The sequence below is a fragment of the Lepeophtheirus salmonis genome, chromosome 8 (assembly GCF_016086655.4).
Source record: "Lepeophtheirus salmonis chromosome 8, UVic_Lsal_1.4, whole genome shotgun sequence".
In the NCBI taxonomy this organism is placed as follows: Eukaryota; Metazoa; Arthropoda; class Copepoda; order Siphonostomatoida; family Caligidae; genus Lepeophtheirus; species Lepeophtheirus salmonis.
This window is the reverse complement of record NC_052138.2, coordinates 33,014,962-33,036,419: the sequence shown is the minus strand read 5'-3', so window position 1 is coordinate 33,036,419 and position 21,458 is coordinate 33,014,962. Positions and strand designations below refer to the sequence as shown.

Sequence of the window (21,458 nt, the reverse complement as noted above, 5' to 3'; positions counted from 1 at the left end):
TTTAAATATGAAATTTTTTAGTAAAAAGCAAAATTCCTTAATTTTTTTGGGAGGGGGGTTCTACAGCTCCTGCAGATGCCCCTGGCTACATGGAAAAAGTACGTACGTAGTTGGGAGAGGGCAAATAGAAAACACAAGCTTTAATAAATTACGCAGATTATGTGTACCAAATACGAATACGGAGGAGGAGGGGACCAATAATTCCATAGATACTTTCTGAAATCCTCATTATGTTACATAATTTTATCCTTCAATAAACCTGACATAACTGTTGCTCGTCAACATAAAAACAATTTAAAAAATAAATAAAAGGAGGCAAAATCCTTTTTTTTTAAATTCATATATGTCTATAGGTCGAGAAATAAATATTTGAGCAAATTATACGGATACCAAGGTTGTGCCTTTATTGGTCTAGAGGTTCCGATTCTTCAACCAATCGAACCGGAACTGACAAAGTCGAGCCCAGACCAAAACCGCAATATATTGTTTATCGACCTCGGTTCTTGTGCTTTTGTTCCTATATAATATAGAATATATAAAGAAAATACAACATATATTATTAAAAATAAATTAGTTTGAATCAATAAGTCAATTTGCTCAGTTTTTCTTTTCTTTTTTCTGTGCAATTGCAGCGTTTTTCAATGATTTTTTTACGTCGTTAGAGTCTTACAGTTGCATCTGAGTTTCAAATAGCTAAAAACTTCTAAATGATCTGGAAAAGTGGTTTTCGACACCAGACGGTGTTAATACAAGAAGGAAAGGTGTGGGCTAGATTATTGATCCAGTTCCGCTACTAAGCTTGTCTTGGTCCTCTAATATAACTATAATATTTCTTAAGCCAGGGTTTCAAATTTAACTATGCCCCCCCCCCTAAAGAAAAAAAACAAAGTATACAGATTCGAAAAGGAAAAATGGTTGATGCGTGTGCTCTTTTTTTGTTCATTATTTAATAGGGCGTGAAGTGTTAAGATCCGCCTAATAATATTTTCCTTGTACTAATCCTATTTTAAATGTAGCAGTAATTTAATATTTCAATTCAATATCATGATACAGGTAGCTGATATTAACAATAATCTTAATTCAGAAATACCATATGTCTCGCTCCCGCCTTCTCCTCGCGCTCTTACAAAAATCCTGTCTTTATGTATATCAATTTCTTGTGACGATCCTTTTCGCGTCTTTAAGTACAATGAGCACCATACCCAAAGGATTAATTTGTTGATAGAAATGAACGAGAATTCGTCGAAGAATACAAATATAATCTACACTCTTTTTAAAGAAAAACCATTCAAGTTTGGTTGTATGTTGACGAGCAGCAAATAAATTAAGGAAGTGAAGAAACTTTTTCCTTCTTTCTTTTCCTGTTGATATTTAACTCCGAGAGATGGTGCTGTCAAACAAAAAAAAGGCCGAATCCAATGATCACACCATGAAGGAGTGTGGCACATCATCAAATATGTATAACATATTGTAAATTTATAAGTAAGTGTCAAACATGAAATGTGGGAGGGGAGAGTCAAGTAAATAGACGTTGAGGTTTGTACTGAGAGAGCTGGAGAACGAGTTTTGTTTGAGAAGACGAGGAGGCAGCATTACTTATGATGATGAGTGAGAAATAAGATGGAAGGACGCAATTTATATATTTATTTTTCATATAAAATAATTTCTTTATTTTCTAATATATAGATATATATATAAGACATTGAAGCCATTCACATACAACTTTTTCTTTAAAAAATTATTCAGTCAGATATGAACTAAAAAATGAAAAAAAAATTAACAACAAAATATATATATATTATATAATAATGACCAAAAGTGAATCACAATTTTATAAAGTTTTATGTGTAATATGTAATAATAATAATAATAGTGTTTAACTGTCCGATGAGGGCCAAATAATGAAAGACGGGAAGAGGTTTTATATATTTAGTTTTATGACATCTACAATAATCAGATGTCAGATACGCATAGAAGATATATACATATACATACATATGTTATACGCATATATATTTATATTATTAATAATGAGTCACTGAGAACATCATAGCTATAATTTAAATTTGTTAATCTTTACATAATATACTTATATAACCGATGCAATACTATTATTTTAATATTTTTTTATGATAATAAAGTATATACTATTTTTCCATTTTTTCAAAAAAAGAAAAATAAAGAAAAATTAAAAATAAATAATAATAATAAAAATAAAAAAAAACATTTTCAGTCTAAAAAAAAAAGGAGACTAAAAAATTCCTTGTACTGAAAGAAAATTTTAAACTCTTTTTCTTTTTTATGTCACGTTTGTTTTTTTAAAAAAATATTTTTTTTTCCATATTTTGTTTTTTAAGTTCTAGAAAAAAAAATGTAAAGGTTGTGTGTGCTTGTGTGTCAATAATAATATTGATCGTAATAATGATTTATTACAAATTAAGAAAAAACCTAGGTTTTGTGTTTCTTTTTTTAAAAAATATATATAATATGAAAATCTATGACAAATTGGTCATCTTTTTTTTTTTTTTTTAATAACTCATAGGCGTTGTACTTGTGTTTATGAATATAGGGTGAGAACGGGGATATCACCGTTGAGACTATTTGAGAGTTTCTTTCGAGGGTATTGGTAAATATCCTGAAAAGAAAGAAGAGAATGAAGGTCAACAATGAGTTCTTTTCAATGTAAGAGAGGGGCCCTATAATTACCTCTATTTTAGTAGCAGCATCAGAAAAGGTCCGTATACGATGACCCGGGTCGAACCATTCTTCTTCCTCATAGGGTACAGTGGCAGGCGTTGCCACTGGATCAACAAATTCTTCATCGAATTCCCATTCACCGAGGATCATGAGTTCCTCTTCGTGATGACTAGAGCTGAATGGATAGTCCATATCTTCATCGAGCATGAAATTGGTGAGTGGTTCTACAGCAGACTCTTCTTCTGTGGGAATCCTTCTTCCAGGGGTTTGTATGGTGGCTGGATGTCTTTTTCTAACTCTTTTATTTGAGGAGCTACTCTTTCGAGATACGATGCCCTCCAGGGATTTATCATCTGTAAGAAAGAAAGAGGTTGTAGTAAGTGTGACTGAGCGTGAGGCTGAATTATTAAGTGTAGGGATGTGATCAATTTCTAAATCTTTGCGAGTGTTAGCCAAATACAAACTTATATGTTTGGAGGTTTGATAGATGACATATCTGCTGACAGAGAGCACTATAATAAAAACTATTGTGTTCCTTATACATGCGGGAATTTTTAAGATAGGGAGAAATAATGAATAAGAGCATTAATTTCTAGCAGGTTAAGTGCTCCTTGCATAAATATAAAAGCGTGAATTTTAAAATAGGGAAAAATAATGAATAAGAGATATCCTATATTGAGGATGCAAAAATTATCCAATCCCTAATGCTCTTATTAATAATGAATCCCTATTTTGAAAATTCAAACGTCTTAGCGATCAAGGAGCTGCACCATCGTTTATATGCATATGGATTCCTGTCGGAAAATATGTCGTCGACCAAATGCCGTATTCGGGATGACATTCTCTCAGGCGTGGTGGTTTTCACACACACTGCAATTTAGAGGATTTTGAATTCCTTACTACTCTCATTCATAGTGTCTCGCTCTATGTACAATTCAAACGCATTAGCGATCCAGGAGCAATATCGTTTCTATGCATATTGATCCCTGTCAGCAGAGATGTCGTCTCTTTAACTTGATCTCAGGCGTGCTGGATTTACACGCACACCGCAATTGGGAGCCTAGTGGCATCCCTAAATGAATGAACTGCTTACCAGTGATGCCTTTAATGACGGGAGGAAAGGCCAAGCAGTTTTTGGCAACTTTAAGAAAAGTGCCAAAGATGTCTTCCTGCCTGGATCGTCGGTACTGAACGTTGATGGAGGCATGATTGGGGGTGCCAGAGGCACTGATCACTAACTTGGGACGTCTTCTATTGGAAGCAGAGCAGGCTGTCGATGAGGAAGAAGGAGGAGAGGAAAAAGATCCGGGGGATGCTGCGTAAGTCATTTCTTCCACTTTATCCATCATACGAATACGGACTAATTAGACACAATACTCCAGGGAATTGGGATGAGCAAGGTTCGGAGCTTAGAATATCAACTATCAATGTTATCAGTACTAATTCCGTCAATGTCCAGAGCAAGGCAGGAGCACGAGAGAAGGAAGGAAGGAAGGAAGATGAGGAGCAAGGATGGATGGAGGGACAGACACACTAAGAAATTAACAAGGTGATTCAATCCAATGATGATGTCGATGACGGCGGAAGCGAAGACGACAAGGATAGGCGAAGAGGAAGAGACAGAATCAGGACTCTCATACGAGGAGGATGGCGACGACGACGATGAGTCCCTCTACACGTTTGGAGCAGTCGCTTTGAAAAGAAGAAGATGATGTGACTACTACAACTACTCAGAACAACACCGTCGATCCTTCTTTCTTCCTTCAATAATAAGCCTTAAAGACTCACTCCAATCTCAAATTAATATTATATTATATAGAATACCTCTCTTCTCTCTTTCTCTCTCTCTTTCTCTTCCCTTCCTCTCTTTCTCTCTCTTTCTTTGTCTTCTTTCCTCCTCTCTCACTCTCTTTCTCTCCTTCTCTCTCTCCCTCACCCTTTTTCACTCTCTTTTTTCCACTTCTACTTCTTTTTACTTAGTACTACACAACTCGGGGAACACTACAATCAACATGCAACCTACTCTTTTTTTCTTCTTGACGGGATTGCAAAATCATAGTCTCACATTCATAAATACAAATCCATAAGAGTGGATTCAAACCCTTTTAACATCCTCATATCTTAGCCATTTTAAATAATAACTAGAATAGGCACTCTGTAGAGTGGAATGATCATTTTTCCTTAATTGAATTTTTTTCTATATGAGGCATCTTTATTTATTAAAGCTACATAAGGACAGCAATTTAAGCTCTGTACCTCTCTATGTTCCAAAGTTATGGTCGATTATCCATTTTCAACAATTTTGTGCGACCTTGACCTATCTAAATATAATATTATAATCTTTGCTCCAAGTTGGATCAAAATTGATCTGTAATTTTTGCCGTAATCCTAGTGACCAACAAATAGAGGCAAAAACATAACTTCGGAGGTAATTAAAAAATATTTATTACAGAAAGTTGTACCAATAAACAAATATAGTTTTAATAACATAAAATACTTATGATATAATGTTAATTTTACCGATTTTATATAATGAAACCCATATTTACTATTACACAATACGTATTCAAACAAATTTCTGCTAATTTACACTTGTTACAATCAATTTGTATCAAAATTAACCAATATATTGTTTTATTTTTTGTTTCTAAAGCAAAACGACGCCTTCTTGGAAATAAAAAGAGAAAAGTGCATTTTAAAGTTCTTCAACTGCTAATTTTTTCCCTAAAAGTTTGATTGAATGGTTAATTATCTCCATTTTACCTTCAGCATTGAAGTGTACATTGTACATAATATTTGTGTTTCATTTAACAAATTGGCTTTAGTTAAACATATATAATATATTTTCTATGTCATTGAGATGATAATTGTTTAATGCTTAAACTTTCTATAATAATAAATTTAAATATGATTCAAAATGTGTAAGATATGAACTGTTAAAGTTTCAATAGAATGCATTTACTCTAATAATATGAAACAATTACTTTGCACTTCCGTCAAAATAAGCGCACGCCAAAAGATGATATCGTTCTCTATTCCTTTCATTGTTCCCTCATACACAACTTCTACTTTTTATATTACTTTTCTCTGTTGTCCTTTTACATCACCAGAGGGAGACGTCCATTCCTTCCTTCCTTTGTCTTCATTTCTTTCTGCCACCCATGCCAGTCTCTCCAACTCTCAGTTTACACAATCTAGACGACGCTTAGTCTGCTCTTCTCAATTTTTGCGCAATCTGATCCATAAGTGTGCACGCGATCTCTCTCTCTCCTTTAATATTGAATATATAGTCTATAGAAGTCAAAATGGCGCTTCCTAAAAAGAAAGAAGAGGGCATTGACACGGACATCATTCCACCAATTCTATATTCCAAATTCACAATCTGGGTCTTCTTCTCTTTTTTTGAATTAGAGGGAAGGTCATTGACTCGGGGCCCGTAAAGAGGACATAGAAAGGGCTTTATAAAAGAGGATATAGGCCTCTTTTTCTTCTTACCTTTGACAGAAAAAGAAAAAAAGGGATATTATGACATCCATACTTTGAATATACTACTTATTAATACAGTATGTTATATGCTGAAAAAAAAGAGAAGGGGCCATGGAAATGAAGGAAAAGAAGGGAAGCACTTTGTTCTCACTCTTTTTTTACTGACTTTAAGATATTGAGTTATCAATGTATCACTAATCCAGATGGTGTAATCTTTTTTCCTGATATTTTTTAAGGAGGTCCTAAGTAAAAGCAGTATTCTTATTGTACTCTCTCCATCTCTTGATCCTATTAAGGGGCATTCGTAGGTAGGATTATGTATACATTTATTTAATTTTTAGTTGGGGGGTTGCCATTTTTTAATTTTTTTTCTTCATAAATACATAGTTATTCACAAAAAAATTAAGTTTTTTTCCATTTTTTTTCATTTTTTGTGTAATAGCAAAAAGTTAACATTATCCTCATATTTTTTTCGATTTTCATGACGTCAGGCCCAGTAAAAGGAAGACTGAGGTAATCGAAAGAAGATACTTCTAACTTGATCATCCATCTCATGTAATGTTCGAATTCGGATGCCGAATTCCTCAAGGGACGACGGGAAGAGAGTTCATCCGAGGAAAACTACCAGAAATCATAGGGGAATGAGGGATCAATTGTTCCCTCCTTAAGGATCAAAAGGTGAGACTGAACTAGAGCGCGGTCCTCGGTAAGGACCGATATAACTCTAGAAATTTGATGTGAATGGTCATGTGTTCATTAAAAAATGTTTTATACTATTCCAAATAGATACTTTTCAATGATCCAGGTTGATAACATATGAAACTCTTCAAATTTCATATGACGTCATATTACCGACTACCGTACATATAGTATTATTCTATACTGAAACCTGACGGAACTTCTTTAAAGAGGATTTGCATACTGAAATCCAACAAGAATACATTCTAATAGTAAGTTCTGTAGAATATAACTAAACCTAATTTATTAGGTTGTTAAAAAAGTCATTTCGTATTTTTTGCTTTATTTCAATGCCTTATAAGTTTGTCAACAAGAATCCAACTTCATAATGGCCTTCTCGTAAAAGCCTTATAAACGTAACTATTTTTAAAAAAATGGACAAACAATTTTCACAGACCACTACTGAGGCCAAATTTGTACTTCTAAATGCTTTGGCTATAAACGTAAATAGGTAGTCACTTGCTGCCATGTTCGGACTGTAGTGTGGATACATAAGAACTTCCCAGCCGACCTCCTGGAGCTTCTGGCGCGTTATCAAAGTTATGTGAGGCCTGGCATTGTCTTGATGATTTCTTGTCTCATATTCATCAATGCTCGCCGCTTCTGTTCGATCGCCTGCTTCAAGCCAACGAGTTGTTTACAGTAGAGGGTAGAATTGAGAAGAGGGGGAGGGGAAATTGCTCGAACCATGGTTTGTAAAACGAACCGAAAGAGTATCTCCGCAAATTTTCTTGGTCGCATTGAAGCGTTTCTCCCATTCAGTTAGAAAAAATGTAAATTATGGCAAATTTCTTCCTTTGAGACCTCTATAATTGACACACGATAATTCACGGCTGAGCCCGGCCAAGTGCAATACTGTCCAAAAAGCGTTTGCAGTATCCATCCTTTACCGTATGATCTGAAAGGCGTACAATATGAAATATTGCACATATGCATGCCTTCATTTTAGCACATATTATTTAAACATTGTGTGCTCATAAAAAGATTTAATTTTTCTCTAGTATCAAAGCTATTATCTGATAATGAATAGGTACACTTGTATTAATTAACTATCATCATTAATACTTTGGACATATTATCATGTATTTGTATCAGCAGATAAATACACACAGATATATTTTTGTACTTCATACATATAGTACATAAATATATATTACATATTTGATGTTATATATATTTTGTAACACATTTTTGTTTATGTGTTATTGTTTCAATTTAATAATCGCTCTGGGGGTAAATCTGATGATGTCGTGTTATTTCTATGTAATTCTTGGAAGGGAGAAGCAGAAGGAAGGAAAAAATAAATACGTGTAGGGGAGATTGAAGCAGTTATAACAGGCCTATTTTCTCAATAATCAAAACACTTATTGGGTCAATACCTCTACTTGTTGAAAGGCGACTAGCATGGGCGTCCTCTGGAATATTTTGGGATGGGGGCTTGGTGTTGAAATTTTTTTTTGAAAAAAATTTCGAAAATCCACAGCTGTTCACAAATTTTTTCAAAACACAGAGAGTTAAATTTTTTAGAAAAAAAATTATATTTTAAATATTTATTTTTTTTGGAAAAATAATTAATAAATTCATAGCTATTCACAAAAAATTCAAAAATTTATATACATAGTGCATATTTTTCCCGAATTATCTTTTTTAATGAAAGAAATCTTTCAAAAAACCCTATTTTTACGAATCTTTTTTCTTCCTTACCAAAAAAATATCTAATAAAAAGAAAAAAAATCCTTAATTTTGGGAAGGGGCTAAAGCCCCTCCACACCACCTTCTGTGGACCCCCCTTACTAGTCACCATCCTTGGATAAAGCCGCCTGACAGGCAGTTATAAAAATTACAGATGCAATTTTGCAGATAGCTATAGGTACAGTTGTAAAAAATATAACATTAGATGAACATGAGAGTTTTTTATATGCCATCTAAATAGGGTTTTTTATTTTATAAAGCTGTAATTATTATTCTTGAAGGGAAAAATTATAAAATAAAATATAGTGTATGAAGGATGAAAAGCAACACTAAGGATTTGTGGATAAGTTATCTGGGTATGTCCTTGTTGGACTCAGAGTAGAATTGAGGATCGATATCGCTGTAATTCTGGTCTGTATCATTGCTATATGCAACGTGGGATTTGTGTTTATTTCCTTGATGTTGTAACCGCTAGCAGGTAATTTAATGAAACGTATTGACAGGCAACTTGCTCTCCTCCAAAAAACATCTTCAAATTGTCAGGGTTATCATATTAATTCTCTCTTTTTTTTAAACATCCCATATCTTTTACAACTATATCCAAACGTAGAATAGTAGAAAATATCAGCTGTAGGTATGCTAAAAAAACACACCAAAAAATCAACATTCATTCTAATAAAAGAGTAATACTGAAGATTTGTTGGGATCAGATTAGAGTTAAAGATCTATATCAGATTAATTTCTTCCTATATCCGTACAATATACAGAGTGGGAAATTGGCCAGAATGCCTCCTATAAAGTGCTTAGGTATACCATGTTGTCATGGCTGAAGTCCAACGACTCGGAGGGTAACTATGTGAGGACTCAGGACGGCGCTCTCTTGCACACGTCCACCATGTGCCAATATTTCTACGCAGATAACAGGGCTGAATTATATGCCAAAGACCTCACAACCAAATGTGGACTCACAAAAGTCCTACATAGTGGCTGCATGGGATAACATGTCAGATGAGTTTGTCATCAACTCCTGCATTGGCTTCAAGCGACGTGTAAAGGCTGTTATTGATAATGAAGGTGGCCATATTGAGTGAAAAGAGTTTTGCAAAAACCTTTTCTTCTTGTTTTGTTAGCATTTTTTACCATTATTGAAAAGATATAGTTATTGAGGTATTTCTAAACCCATCTCTCGAGTCCACGGTTTAGTACCCTAACCTGTATATATGATGAAAATTTGAATAACAGCTTGATAATTTTAACAAGAGGATTAATGATTATTTATTATCTCAAAAGTAATATGACTCCTTGTACTCTACAAAATGTCCATCCCTATCATCATCCATACTCAATCACGAACGATTTTTGAAGTATTTTTGTGTTCTGTTTATAGTTGGCATCTTTTATAAGAGTACAAATTAGAAAGAATAATCATTTTTTGCCAATAAAGTAAATCCATTGATTTATCTAACTTACTGATTGAAAAACTAACTGCATAAAAACAATTAGAAAAATGTAAAATCATTTGTGAAATAATTCATTTATTAGAAAATTACAAAATATTTTGGTTCACTCTCTATATTAATAAAACAAAGTTTATGTGTATATATGTCTGAATGTATGAAAAGTAGTCACAGGGTGTACTGTGTATAGTGAAAATATAGTATAAGGAGGAAAAAAGGAGTATAATATACAAGGAACACTGATTAAAATGAATTTTATCTCGCATGAGCTCAGTTAAACTCATATTCAAAAATAATAAAATGGAAGTACTTTATATACATTTAAAGAAAAATAAATTTGACTTTTGATGAGGTTTAGTAACGAGCTAAAGTACTCCTTGGATCATCTAATCATACTAATTTTATTTTTTCATGCTGTGATTATTAGTTATTCTTGAAGAGAAAACATATAAGTATTGAGTGAGTAACTACTTGTAAGTGTATTCATAAAAACAGAGAGTAACATTAAGGATTTGATGGGGTGGTATATTCTATATTACTAAAACAAATTTTTTATCTTTGTCGATACCTAACAACTCCAGGGAATGCCGGGATCTAACGATAGTAACCCATAACATTAATTTACAATCTCTATGAATATAAAATAATTTCGGATTTATTCACCTCTAAGGCTCTATTATTACATTGACGACAACAAATTTGTTTAGATTTAGTGTAAGAGTATTCTAAAGGACTTAATTATTAGCTGAGGCTATTCGGATAGTATATGATAGGTACAATAGCGACAGCATTTATATCGAAACTGTATAATTTGATGACTAGTATTGTGAAAAACAAAATCATTTCTGTCAACTTTTTTTTTGAGATATTGGATATTGAGTATCATTATTTTGGAACAACAATATTTTTAGCAATATTGTAGTCATTTTACGCCTCACATATTTCAATTTCATGTTTTTTTGTGTTTATTATAGTGTTTTTATCTATAAATAGAAGAGTATGTGAATTTAGTATAAAAGGATAAATATAGAGATTAAATAAAAAATAAGGTCATTTTTTTTCTTATTTTTACTTTATGTATTTGAATTATGATTCTTTTGCTATCCGTTGATATACTTTTATCGACTGAAAAAACAGTCATTTCAGAAAAATTTGAGATATTCAGTAAAGAGGGAACAGTTGCTACGAGTCCTCCAACTTCTCTTGTATTGTTGATTTTTTCTATTGTTTTATATCTTAGTTTGTTATGCTTGTATAATAGCCCAGACCAGAGCAGCTTATTTCTGAAGTACGTGCGTATGCAAATTTTGAATTAAACTTCTCTGATCAAAGGTATTAATCTTATAATGTCTTAATGTGCTATAATACTTTTGAAAGTGAATCATTTAACACATTGGAAGGTATATTTATAGTTACAAAAGTGTAACCTGCATTTTGAATGAGATGTAGAGTATAAACAATGATGTAGGATTCTCAATTCTCCTAGAAGTCCAACAAGGAATTACAAAGGTTGTGTCCGGTTCAAGTTCAGCAGTCCTATCAATCTCGGTCTCGATACTTTTATTTCATCGGTTTCAGCCTCGGTTCAGCTTTATTGGTCTCGGTTCTTTTTTATACAGGATCAGTTTGGTAAATGCTACATAAAACAAGAGGCGTTGCAAGGAAATTTGGGCCCAGAAAATGATATACGATACAAACTGTGCCGCAGCTACCTTAACGGAGAGTGCGTAGTGCTCCAAGTTCCAGCAAGGGCCCGAAAACTGAGGTTGCTTAAGACAAGGTTTTTGAAAGTGGTGGGTATGAGAAGAGACTAGGGGGAGTGTAGGAAGATGGAGAATTGAGGATTACTTTCAGTCTACACATACAAAGTACACATGTTTCGTATAAAGGGGGCCTCAGCTAAAAATGTATTAGTGTAGTATTACTGGCTTAAGAAATATTATAGTTATCATATTATGGGCCCTCGACAAGCTTAGTAGTGGACGTGGATCCATAATGTATCTTAGGATTTTTTATGTTTCTTTTTTAAAGAAAGGTTGCGTGATGCAATAATGATTATAAATTTCATTTTCATAAAATTATTTAGATGGAATATTCAAAAGGTGATCAATATAGCAAAAAATATATATCAAACATAAGTAATTACAAGAACCGAGACTGATAAGCAATATATTCCGGTCTTGGTTCGACTTTGTCAGTTCAAGAACACAGCCTTGGGAATTACCCTTATAACTTTACAACAAATCTTCAATTTTACTCTTCGTCTGACATGCTCTAGTGATTACTTTATACTTAGATAATAGCTTTACTAAATAAAGTACACTGGTCAGGTCGAAACTACAAATAATCTTGCAACCCTCCAATATCATATTTTTTTACAACTATAAGTATATTTTTGTGGCCCTCAATTATATAATTTAATCTATTTATCTTGATTTTTAAGTCAGACTTGATTTTTTAACTGTTGCAAGAACATTTGGTGGGTAACATTCATATGCAACTTGTGAAAAATTATAGATTGGTGTAATCTCTATGTATATATTTTAATAGGAGTAGTTTTTTCTCAAAACAGTAGATATGCCTCAAATTCATTCTTATAAATTAAATCAGACTTTACTGAACCAATGCTTATTTATTATAACATAAAGGATTAAAAGATATACACTTTGAAATATATGCACAAGAGAGCATGGACCCAAAACTTGCTGTAGCATGAATAAAAGAATAAAGAAAAAACAACTCAAAACCAATTTGTGATATCTTCAAATAATTTATTTATCTATATTTTTTATGCACCATGTCCTCCTTCAAAAGCAATAACAGTCTCAACACGTTGACGAACATATGGACAGGGCTCTTATCGAAGAATGCCATGTCCATGGCGTACCACTCAGTCATGATAGCAGCTCAAATATATATGAGAGGTGTTGCAGACACTCTTCTCCAAGATATCCGAAAATACAAACTGGGGGGTTAAGGTCAGGGTCGGAGGAGAGCTGCACGGAGGTAGGCCAGAGGACAGCCATATTGTTGCAGCATAATTTTTGGTTCTACTTGACTGTGTGGGGCTTTAATGGACTTCTTGATGTTGTAAGCACACCGGATGAAGATGCCAATAGTATCTGCGGCCTTTTGTAGCTCCGACATTTTGAAACTCAGAGATATGGATCAAAAAGAAATTTGTTTATTTTTGTTTGGGGTGTCGTTTGCTTGGGTATTGATTAATTGTATTGCCCAAATAACAGGGTTATATAATTGTGATTAAATGCTCCTGCACAGTTTTGGGTTCCCACTACATATATATAAGGAAATCCGTCAAGTATATCTTCATCAATAACCTTACCTCCTTGTCCATGAATATTCTCTGATAATTTGAGTAATCAATGCAAAACCAAAAAGTAATAACTACAAACTCTACTCGGTCTCCCCTAGAATGCACGTACATATAATATTTTAAAAAGAAATCTTATCTTAATTTCTTTGAAATTAGTTTTGGCTTTCTTCCCATTGACTTACCTCCTTCTTCTCCTTTTTTTTTGCTTAGTTTTCCTTATTTTGTAATCATACAATATACATATAGTACATAATTTTTTCAATTGAACAATGTCGAAATTGTGTTACAGGTAATGTGACCTGTCAACCAATTTATTGTTTAACTAAGTAAAGCGTATTCATTATATACAGACTGAAGCTATATATTGTATAAGTATTACAAAAGTTGTTACAATTATACTCATATTTTTTTATTATTTCAAGAGAGGCATTGGAGAACTTGCCTTGGATCACACGCTAAGATATAAGAAATAGGGCACTGCATATTGTAGATATTTTTAATAAAATAAATTATGTTTATTAATTGAAATCTTTTTAAAAAAACGTTATTCAAAAAAACCTTGCTAAAAAAACGGTATCTAAAAAATGGACAAATTCTTTTATTTATATAAAATTAACGTTATTAATAAAGTTATTCAAGCTTTCAAAAAACAATATTAACATACAAATATACATAAAAAAGGTCCATCCATTGTCCTTGATCTATGGTTTTTGCTAAATAATTAAATAATTTAGTATAAAAAAAAATTTTATTTGAATTTTTTTTTTTTCAAGAAATAGATTCGAAATTATTTCTTTAATAAAAACAAAATTACTCAATTCATATTTAAAAAAAGAAGGAAAAAAAAAGAAGGGCCGAACAGTTTTTGTGCTTTAAGGCCAACTAAAGATAAAATCTGTGCTAGGTTCTTCCTAAATACTAAAAAAAAATGAACTTAAACGTGATTACTTGCTTATGGAAATTCACTTAGCTTGGCTGAGTACAAGTTTTTTATTCTGTATCCATACTTCCGTAGCAAGAGTTCGTGTGATTCCCTTATCTATAACTCTATATCATTTTTTCATATAGACAGTTCACCCTCCTTTTACCCTAGTGATGTGTGCTAGTCAACTCGGGTCGTGGAGCTACTCAAGGAGTTTTACCAAATAAAAATCATATATTAAAGCTCTAAAAAAATTATAACCCATCAATACTTTTGATTATGGGAGGTTTCGAGAGATTAAACTAATACAAGTTACAATTTGATAGATTAAATGTAATATTTGTAGATTTGAACCGAAACTGGAATGCTTCTGTATCCGTATTATTTTGTGTCCTTCCGATTTTAATGTACGGATGAAAGATCTGGAATGTTTCCAGAAACTACGTTATTAAGTCCTTAGAAAAGGTGTAAGCTAGGTTTGTGTCGTTTTTTCCTTAATGCAAAATCAAAAGACTTGCTTTCATCACTTTGTATCATAGAGGTGCTATTGAGGATATTATTACAATGCTCCACCAAATTTTAAACAAAAAGATAGGCCTACCTCTCCCACCCTGAATACTAAATAAAGACTACTTCTCCCACGAAATGAGTCTCTCTGCTCACAGCCCCTTAGTTTACATTAAAGATCGACTAGTCTTTGGAATTATATACCTTTATGCTTTCGTCAGGGTAGCGAGGCTCACCTCAAGCGATTGATTATTTTTTTATTGTGTGACATATATATAAATATATATATTATTTATAATCAGAGTGTATTATATTAGGATATTTTTTTCTTTGTGCAGTCACGCAATTTTAAAATTTTAATATTCGTAACTGAAATGCATTATTTTTATATTTTATGAACATTAAATATAATGCGACATTAATAGGATTTGATTATCGCCGCTCGTCGAAAAAAAATATTTTTGGTTCTGTATCGATATGGAAATTCATAGATCTATTTGTAAGCACCATGGAGAAAAATCCGTACCAAAGATGCGGTTGACATCCAAAATATTGAAAGATCCAATTAGAGAGGACGGGTTTTTTCAAATATGTTAACAATCATTCGGTGATAACTAAAAACGTGCTTGAGTGTATTGTATATCAGAAGTAATGTGGGTTGACATTTCAGGTGTAACTAAACAGAAAAGCCGGAAGTTTCAATACTTTAAAAGGGCAAAATGCTTTCCTGAAGTAGTGTGTTATAACATAACATTTTCACTTTGACTCTCCAAAGACTGAGTATATTACATATATTGAAAATGTCTGTCGACGGGCCATTTAAAGTAACAAAACTGGCTTCAAGCCACTAAAAAATATGCTTGTTAATAATTTATATTGAAAATGGGTATTAGTGTGTTTTAGAAGAATACAATAAGCAAGTTACTCATCATTCAATAATAAATATATTCTAGGGTTACCAAATGCCTTTTTTCCTCTATGGTTTTCAGAGATGAAGTGTTGAATATTTACTTTTAAAAAAGACCAAAATCAAAGTTTTCATACATTAAAAAAATATGAGAAACAAAATATATATATTTTATTTTCAAGCAATTACTCTATAAACACACCCAGAAAAACCAACATTACTGATCCTCATTGTCTCATATGTCCTCTTTTTTGGAAATTAATATATGATTTACAAAGCATCTATAGAAATTCAATGTGATAAAGCCTGTTGACATTGATACAAATATAAATATGGCACACATTTCTCAATCATAGTTTTCATAATCATAATCTATTGGTCCTTGTGAAGAAAAAATTACTCGTCAGTAATGTCAAAGATAAGATGAGTAAGAAAACCAGGACTATTGTGACGGAGAGGGAAAGGAGGAATATATTGTTGGATATTTCAGTCAAAGACATTGGGATGTCAGTTAAAAAATTTGGGATTTAAAATGTTTTGGCGATCCCAAAATATGTCAAAAGTCATTTCCTCCTTTCTGAATAAAACATTAATAAAAGAAACGTATGGTCTGTCAGTCAACATAAAAAAAATATTTAACAAAAATCAAGAATAATAAAAATCCCAAATCAAATTTTTACTTAATATAGGTACATACAGTCCAATATTTGATATACATATTTGAGTCAATTACAGACTTTATATTGAGATCTGTAGGACAAGTTAATATACCCACGACTTTTATCTATAATTTAGAAACTTTATTTGATTTAAGAGATTTAATTTTGCACCTGATATGGCTTCTTTCAAATAAAATTTCCTTATTATTTAATTGTCATGATCAATTTTGACTACTTCAAGTGCTAATTGCGGTTCCTTTAAAGGTTTATTAATAGGTTGAAAGAAATTGAAGAGTGTTTATTGAAGTATACAATTGTAATTCACACTCAATTTGGAAATAAATCATTATAGCTTGTTTTTGTGTTGATGGGCAGCACATGTCTTCTTTTTTTAAAGGTCAAATTAAATCACACCTCCCCCAAGGAAAAATCTTTGGTATTGGCCTGAATAAAGTACTACAACGAACATGATTCATGAGAAATTATGTGAGCAATTTCTCTACATGGACCATGAGATAAAAGCAACTGATGATCATGGCTATAGAAAAGTTTTGTTGTACGTACAAAAGTGTGCAAAAAACTACAATCATAACAACAACAAAAGTAAATTAGATACACACATAAAAAAATGTTTCATCTTTTATGTATTTGTATATCACAATCATTGCTTAGTAGTTGATTAGTTGAGGAACCCATCGTGGGAATTGAAACATATGGGAGTGAGGACGAAAGAGTGAAAAGGAATTATGTAGTTGTGAAATAAAGTTTTACGATTCTAATTTTTGTCAGTTCCAAGAGCTTTCATTATACATATTTTGTTCCCTTTTTTGTCATCACCGCATAATATGTATGTACGTAAATATCATAAAAGTGTCTGGTGGCTAAACAATCTATGAACAACACACATTAGTCATGGCTGTTTATTAACTGACGGGCTCTAAGTCTATATTTATACAAGCTAGCATAGCATACCGGGTGCGCAGTTGAAATATGGGCACTTATAGAAGAGAGGAATAAGAACAAAAGATGGGAGGAATAGATAACTCATCCTATCAGCTGGCAAACTGTGGGCATTGACACCTTTTCCACAAAAATAAACACAATCCATCAAAAAATGTCATCACAAAGAGACTAATGAATCGACATTGCTGATCTACTGATCGCACGGAACAGAGATCCGAAACTTGAATTAGAAAAGCAGTCAGACTATTTGCAATATCTAGAAGACCATTAATGACGCTATTGGCATCGATACGAGCTTCAACAAGAACGTGCAATAGAGCCCACAGTTGCACCATCCTTTTTGGAGACCTATGTTCTATTCTGGTAGAAGACAACGTAACCCCCCATACTTGCCAGATGCCAACCCGTTCAGATTTTCCTACTAGTCGCATGTCGATGCTAGGGGATGTCGGATAAAGACATATCATCTCAAAGCTCTCAAGACTTATGTTGAAAAGTATTGGACCTCTGAATTTCAGCGGCACAAAGTCAATAGAGGCTACATTGAAGATCAGAAAAGGCAACATCTTTACAAAGTTTAGTTAATCATGCTTCCCTAGATTCCATTCCATTCTGTCCAAAAACAATATGTCCACTATACTCACAGATACCAATCCGCTCAACTTTTCCCTCTGCTTGTATGCCTAGGGCAGGGCTTGTCGTACAAGACACCGAATCTCGAAGCTCACAAGGCTTTCATTGGTGAATATTTGAGCTCCATGGGTACCAATGCCATTATTACCACCTGTCAGAGCTTCCAGGAGGGCATTAAGGCCATTATCAAAATCGATGGAGCTTACATGGAAAATTAAAAATGGGAACACACGTGCCAACATCTGATCAAAGTTTAGTTAATGGTAATTTCCTAGTTTCAAATTCCATATTCAAAATGTAAAGTTTTCAATTACACACCCGGTACCTGATTTGATTACTATTGTTTATCCTTAATTCTTCGTGACTAATCCGGGGACTAACAGAGAACTATGTCCTTTTAATTGTCATCATAAATATGATATTGCAGGGAATGGTATGTGTGTAGTATATTAAGGCAGGGAATAATTATATACATGGAAAGATCATAACAGTAAATGTTTATGATTATGGCTGAGATTGTCTCCAGGTGTTGTGTTCCGGGTGTGAAAGCAGGACCCCCCTTCCCCCTCTCTTTTTTGTTTTTGTCATGCTTCTCAATTAAAAACCTTATTGTGTGTTTTTCGAATATAAATAAATATTTGTTTTTCTCGTCTCCTCTTAAGAAAAAAAAAAAAAAAAAAAAAAAAAAAAGGCTTCATTAAATCATCCTGCCCCCCTTCAACCACAACTACTGAGAAAAGAAAGGGAGGTCAATTATTCAGGAAGAATCATATTTATATATAAATATATATTATGTACATATACAAGTGTGTTGAGACTCGGTTCAAGACTAAAATGTTTACCCGGCTCGGTCTGAAGTGATTTTTTCTGGACCAATATTTCGGTACAGATTACAATCTTAGATTCATATAAGAAATTTAATCGTTTTCAAATCGTGGACCAATTTTTTCGATCTATATTCATCTACCGATTTTTTAGATCTTAATCTATGGACCAATTTTTTCTATTTAAATCTATAGACCAATATTTTTGATCTCAATCTATGGACCTTTTTTTGGATCTCAATTTATGGACCGATTTTCTCCCTTATCCTGGTTTATGAGTTTTGCAAATATGATTTATGGTGCACATTAACTTCATATGACGTTATTGTAGGTCGATGCTCACGATTTTGAAACAGAGATTACGTCATACAATATTCATTTATTAGAAAATAGACCAATCCGGAGTGAGATATTTTTTAAAACTAATCTAAACGGAATTGTTCTTTGATGCGAGTCCAGATCAAATTTCTAAAAGGACCGAATGAGTTTCGGTCCTTTAGAAATAGTAGCAGTCTCAGACTGGTCTAAGATTTGCAGACCGAAAAACAACACTAGTACATAAAATATACTTTATTTGAATAGGATCTACATACGTGGGAATAGTTAAAGGACGCATTGCCAATGAAGAAATATGGAATATTTGAATACGACACGGATTTCATCGCTAGGATTTACTCATTGTTAGAAAAGTTATGCTATATATCTAATATGTTTGTATTTATGCAAATGAATCTGATTATAAAATGTCCTCTTTTTCACACTACATGTTTGTACAATATACACACAAGGGACTTCTCTTTGATCTTTCAAGTTGAGTCTAATTCCAAAATATGTATAGATTGAAACAGTAGGTTCAACAATGACTGCAACATGTTTATTTACTTTAGATGGAAGCAACACAGGATATTTATAATAACTATATTATAAATACAAATACCATATTCCGTTACTTCAAGAGAAATCATCCAAGTGGAGCTACTTATACTTACTAGTTTTTAGTTTCTATCTATAAACCCTAGATCTGTATGATACCGTTACAATTTTTGTTAGAATTAGTCCTTTCAATAAGTTCCGTCTGAATGGATTAAATTGAAATATTATAACACTAGATTCAGTATGCCAATCAAAAAAGAATATTCGAACACTCGTCTTTCTAAATTCAATCCGCAATCAAATTTTTAGATTTAAAAAAAAAAAAAAAAAAGGAAACGTAATAGAGTATGAGCAAACTAAAAAAAAAAAAAAAAAAATAACTCCGCAAGGTGGTGTAATAGTCTGTAGCTAACTGTTTAAACTAATTGTTAAAAGAAAATGGCGCATTCTGAGAAAAATTGTCACAGCCCCTTTTATGTGAGTAACAAACATATATATATATATATATTAAATAAAATTACCATTAAAGGAGTTGTAGTATTTTACCGCAAGCCGCGCTGCTATCAGTCGTTTTATTTACAAACTAATATAAGTAAATAACGCTCATGCCTAGTGTTTTCTCGGTCCTTATTTAGAACCACGGTCCAATCCTATCCACTCCCACTTGTTGATTCTTAAAGGAGGTAAAATCGATCATTCGTGAAGTAATAAATGGTGTTTTTCCTTTTTTGATTATTCTGTTAAATAATATACTTTGTTTTTATTGTATTGCATTATAATGAAAACATGAATATTTCTTCCATAGAATAATTTTAGAAAAAAAAGTTGTAAACACTTTTTATAGGTTAAATATATGTTTATCAAAATTATTTTATACAAAATAAGTAAAAATGTCTTCTTAGTAAAGAGTCTTTTTTCATAATTTGATCGAGATGTGCGGTGGTCTGAAATCGCTGTCTTGACCAACATAGCAGTGCAAATCGATCTAGAAAAAAAAAATCATTTAAGTCCGAATCGAAATAAAGAAAAAAAGGTCTTGGAGTGAGTACAAACTCTAATAAGCATGTAGATGGTGACATATAATTTTTTTAAATCGGACTAGAAATGTCATCACAGCGAGATTCAAGGCTTAGGGCAATAACTCTTCTTTGTGTGGGTCAGACTCCAAAAGAAGTAGCCAGGAAGACGGGAATGGCTCGTAATACTCTCTACAAAGTTAAGAAGGACCTTCGAACGGTAACAATCCTCCAACAGTATTGTGGCACACCTGATCTGGTTCCGGAGGGTTAGCAGCTCATAAAAGCCGTGTATATCAACGTTTTCAAGACAAGAGAATATGGGCACCATACAGTCCCGTTGTCAATCCCTTCCACTTTTTTTTCTGTCCGTACATCCATACGAGGGCCTGTAGTATCTGTCACCCGAACGTTGAAGTCATGAAGGCCTCTGTCCAACTTTATTGGAAATACTTGTATTTCTTTTCCCAAGAGGCTTGTCTCCATCTGTGAGACCAATAGTGGTCGAATAGAATAAATCAATGTAACATTGGCTATCTATTAGAACATGATTAATAAAGATTGTTGTTAATTGTATAATTAAAGAATGACGGACTATTTTCTTTTTTCTTTCCACGTGTGTAAGTTTCATGTTTCCACCCGGGTACATATGTGTAATATCAATAAAGACAATTGATCTCAAAGTAAAAAGAGATTTTAAGTTTAAATATCTAATAAATCACTACAAAAATTGAACTTAAAGGTGTCTGC

At 32.8% G+C, this 21,458-nt stretch overlaps 1 protein-coding gene across 3 annotated transcripts; it reads right to left on the bottom strand.

Moving 5' to 3' along the window:
* Window positions 1-1,642: 1,642 nt before the first annotated feature.
* On the bottom strand, window positions 1,643-5,883 carry LOC121122886 (uncharacterized). Of its 3 annotated transcripts, none has more exons than XR_011781377.1 (4): window positions 3,791-5,883; window positions 2,707-3,050; window positions 2,434-2,635; window positions 1,643-2,053 (listed from the first exon to the last, which is right to left on the bottom strand). XR_011781377.1 is itself a non-coding variant. In XM_071890385.1 (4 exons), exons 1-3 carry the CDS (start codon window positions 4,044-4,046, stop codon window positions 2,558-2,560), a joined length of 678 nt encoding a protein of 225 aa, XP_071746486.1. In that variant the 5' UTR covers window positions 4,047-5,883; the 3' UTR covers window positions 1,643-2,147; window positions 2,552-2,557. The 3 variants fall into 3 exon arrangements, 2 of the variants coding, with proteins under 2 accessions (XP_071746486.1, XP_071746487.1); XM_071890385.1 differs by having other exon boundaries at window positions 1,643-2,147; window positions 2,552-2,635; XM_071890386.1 differs by having other exon boundaries at window positions 2,552-2,635.
* Window positions 5,884-21,458: the final 15,575 nt, after the last annotated feature.

Bases quoted from the DNA above. Each gene is read 5' to 3' on its own strand.
- LOC121122886 (XM_071890385.1), bottom strand. From the start codon at position 4,046: ATGATGGATAAAGTGGAAGAAATGACTTACGCAGCATCCCCCGGATCT. The intron at 3,051-3,790 runs GTAAGCAGTTCA...TCTTTCTTACAG, and splicing joins CGTCATTAAAGGCATCACTG to ATGATAAATCCCTGGAGGGC. The intron at 2,636-2,706 runs GTAATTATAGGG...CTTTCTTTTCAG, and splicing joins ATGCTGCTACTAAAATAGAG to GATATTTACCAATACCCTCG.